This window comes from Silene latifolia, chromosome X (assembly GCF_048544455.1).
Source record: "Silene latifolia isolate original U9 population chromosome X, ASM4854445v1, whole genome shotgun sequence".
Classification (NCBI taxonomy): domain Eukaryota; kingdom Viridiplantae; phylum Streptophyta; class Magnoliopsida; order Caryophyllales; family Caryophyllaceae; genus Silene; species Silene latifolia.
The window spans coordinates 19984193-19988409 of NC_133537.1; the positions used below are offsets into that span (position 1 = coordinate 19984193).

At 36.8% G+C, this 4217-nt stretch overlaps 1 protein-coding gene across 1 annotated transcript; it reads right to left on the reverse strand.

Annotated features, from left to right (window-relative positions):
• Positions 1-2359: 2359 nt before the first annotated feature.
• On the reverse strand, positions 2360-3820 carry LOC141616999 (uncharacterized). Its single transcript, XM_074434167.1, has one exon. The coding sequence runs from the start codon at positions 3818-3820 to the stop codon at positions 2360-2362; it is 1461 nt and encodes a 486-aa protein (XP_074290268.1).
• Positions 3821-4217: the final 397 nt, after the last annotated feature.

Genomic DNA, 4217 nt, shown 5'->3' on the forward strand with positions numbered 1-4217 from the left:
TGTGATTCGCATTTTCTCTCGTATGATTCTTACTTTATCAGTTGTCTCTTGTATCAGATCTGGTCCAATTATTTTGGATTCATCAATATCACTCCAACATAATGGTGTTCTACACCTTTGTCCATACAAAGCTTCATAGGGAGCCATACCAATACTAGCATGATAACTGTTATTGTAAGAAAACTCTATTAAGAGTAAGTGTTGCTCCCATGATCCTTGAAAATCCAAAACACACGATCTTAATAAATCTTCCAAGGTTTGGATGGTTCTCTCAGTTTGACCATCTGTCTGCGGGTGGAAAGCGGTACTAAAGTTAAGTTTAGATCCCATCGCTGTTTGAAAACTTTTTCAGAACTTGGCTAAGAAATTTGTATCTCTATCCGATATAATGGTTGTGGGAACCCCGTGTAACCTCACTATTTCTTTTATGTATTTCTTAGCTAGTTGTTCTGAGTTCCATGAAGTCTTAGTGGCTAAAAAGTGAGCATACTTAGTTAGTCTATCTACTACTACCCATATTTCATTCATTCCTTGAAATGTTAAGGGTAGTCCTGTCACAAAATCCATAGCAATAGACTCCCCTTTCCAAGTAGGAATATCTAGGGGTTGTAAAAGTCCTCCCGGTCTTTGATGCTCTATTTTTACTTGTTGACATGTTACACATTTTGAGACAAAATTTGCAATTTCTTGCTTCATATTGCTCCACCAAAATGTATGTCGGATATCTTTATACATCTTGTTTCCCCCGGGATGTATCGAATATCGTGACTTATGTGCTTCGTTCAAAATCTTTTCCTTGATAATTTCTGAATTTGGTACACAAATTCGATTTTGAAACCAAAGCGACCCATCTTCCTCAATCACAAAACCTGGTGCTTTTCTTCTTTGTATATCCTTTCAAATTTTCTCAAATTGGGGATCCGTTCTTTGGGCTGTTTTTATTTCATCCTTCAAGGTTGGTTTTATTTCTAAGGCTGCCATATAACCACCTAGATCACCAATAACCATTTCTATATCTAGTCTGTTCATGTCTTGCAGGATACGAGGTTCTTTTACCGTAAACATGTTTAGAGTGGAAAAAGGTTTTCGAGTAAGTGCATCAGCTACCACGTTAGCTTTACCGGGATGATATTGGATATCTAAGTTATAATCTTTGATAAACTCAAGCCATCTACGTTGTCTCATATTTATCTCCTTCTGTGTAAACAGGTATTTCAAGCTCTTGTGATCGGTGTATATGCGACAAGAAATCCCATAAAGATAATGTCTCCAAATTTTCAAAGCAAAAACCACCGCAGCAAGTTCTAAATCATGAGTGGGATAATTTTGCTCGTGTGCTTTCAATTTCGTAGAAGCATAAGCAATTACCTTCCCATTCTGCATTAACACACAACCTAATCCTAGCTTTGAGGCATCAATGTATACTTCTAATCCATCAATGCCATTTGGTTGCGTAAGAATGGGGGCAGAGGTGAGTCTATTTTTCAGTTCATAAAATGCCTCCTCACACTTTTCATTCCATGCAAACTTGGTACTTTTTCTGATAAGATTTGTAAGTGGTTGGGTTATTTTAGAAAAATCTTTCACAAAACGACGATAGTATCCTGCTAATCCCAAAAAGCTACGTACTTCTGCTACATTCTTGAGTACGGGCCATTTGGTGATTGCCTCAATCTTTTGAGGGTCTACCTGTACTCCTTTTTCTGAGACAACATGACCTAAGAAACTTATTTCTTCCAACCAAAATGCACATTTCTTAAATTTGGCATATAACTTGTTTTTCCTTAAGGTTTCCAAAACTATCCGCAAATGGTGAAAATGTTCCTTCTCATCCTTAGAATATATTAAAATGTCATTAATAAAAATAATGACAAATTTATCCAAATAAGGCCTGAACACTCTATTCATAAGGTCCATAAAAACTGCAGGAGCATTGGTAAGTCCAAAAGGCATGACCATAAACTAATAATGTCCATAACGAGTTCTGAAAGCTGTTTTAGGGATGTCATCTGTTTTTATTCTCAATTGGTGATATCCAGAGTGCAGATCTATTTTTGAGTAAATAGCACATCCTTGCAATTGATCGAAGAGGTCATCTATTCGAGGTATAGGGTACTTATTCTTTATAGTGACCTTATTAAGCTCTCGATCATCTATGCACAAGCGCAAACTTCCATCTTTCTTTTTAACAAAAAGCACTGCTGCTCCCCAAGGTGAGGTACTGGGTTTTATGTACCCTTTTTCTAACAGTTCATCCAGTTGAATTTTTAGTTCCTTTAATTCAGCAGGTGCCATTCTATAAGGAGATTTGGAAATGGGTGAACTTCCTGGTATTAGTTCAATTGTGAAATCTACTTCCCTATATGGCGGCATTCCTGGGATTTCTTTCAGGAAAAACATCCGAAAATTCCTTAACTACGGGAATACTGGTCAAATTTGGTTCTGCCTCTAAAGTGCTACACACATCGCATAAATAACCCTTACATCCTTGGCGTAATAACTTAAGGGTTTTTAAAAAGGATATAATCCTATTGTTGTTCTTGTTGGATTTGTGGTTCTGAAATAGTATCTCATTCCCATTAGGTTTTGTAATAGTTAATGATTTCTCATGACAATTTACCATCACATGATTCTTACTAAGCCAATTCATTCCTAATACTATGTCAAAATCTTTTAAATCGAACTCGACCAGATCGGCTAGGAAACAGTTTGTTTCTATGGTCAAAACACAATCTTTATACCAAATAGGGCATGATATATTCTCCCCGGTAGGTAATTCAACTGAAAATGTTAATTTCCGACTCTGTGGGGTCAAATTCAACTTTTCACTTAAGGATCGAGATATAAATGAATTAGATGCTCCGGTATCAAATAAGACATTAACAGGATTAGAGTTAAGAAAAATGTTACCCGTAACCACATTTTCTGAAGTCTCCATTTCCTGGGAGTTCATCACAAACACACGTCCCCGAGTTGGTCCTTGTGTTTTACGCTGAGATGCCATTACTTTTGGGGTTGATGTAGACGGAGTGGAGTTAGGCCTAGGGGTATTTCCTGGCACAGTTGTCCGATTCATTGGACAATTATACTTAACATGGTTTGGGCTTCCACACATAAAGCATCGCAGGCTAACAAATCTACATTGAGATGTAAGATGATTAGTACGGCCACACCTTGCGCATGGAAATGTTTGGTTCCTTTCATGTGATTGGTTAGAAGGGTTTGTTCCGAATCCTAAGTTTGGCTGTTTATAAGAATTTCCCCCGGTAACACTGTTTCTTTCAAACTTCCTTTTACCTCCAGATGGTGTATCATTTCTCTCTTTCATTATCCTCTCTGCATTAGTGGCTTTATCATACATCTCTTGATAATTTAGACAGGTATGTGTAGATAATCTGTCTCGGAGATTCCAATTCAGCCCTCTTTCGAAACGATTCATCCTTAATTCTTCTGTAGCCACCATGTGCGAGGCAAATCGAGATAATTCCATAAATTTTGAGGCATACAAAGTAACAGATATTGATCCTTGTTCCAAGTCGTTAAACTCTTCCTCTTTTTGTCTCCTAAGTGAAGGAGGATAAAATTTTGATCTCAGAAGTTCCTTAAACTGAATCCATCCAAATCCCGGTTCCTCTCTTCTATTCTTAACAGTTTCCCACCATAAATCAGCTTGTCCTTCCAAATAATAAATAGCAAATTCTACTCTCCATATCTCAGGGCAATGTATGGCATCGAAAAGTTTGTCCAATCCCCTTACCCATTTCTCAAATTCTACAGGGTCTGGTTTTCCATCGTAAGTCTTTGGGTTATAACTTGCCATTTTCTTAAAATATTTAGCACTCTCTTCCTGATTATTAGGAGGGTCATTCCTTAGTGATTATTAGGAGCGGGTTGGTTGACGTCAATATTATTAAGAAAAGACATCCTATAAAACATAAAAATACACATGGATTAGAAACTTAGCGCGGTTTTATTTATTAACAGGTGCACACTATTTACAAACGTTATATATTACATACAAACATATAACACACCTAATTTTACATACATCCGCAAGCTACTAGAAGTCTAGAACAACTCTATATAAATCACAAGTCTCAAAATTGGGTGTCTAGCTATCAAAATATCTACAAACCACCATACTTAACCTATTTTAGTCTTAGTCTAATACATTACGTTATCTTCTGCTTCACTACTTATAACAAGGGATTACAAAG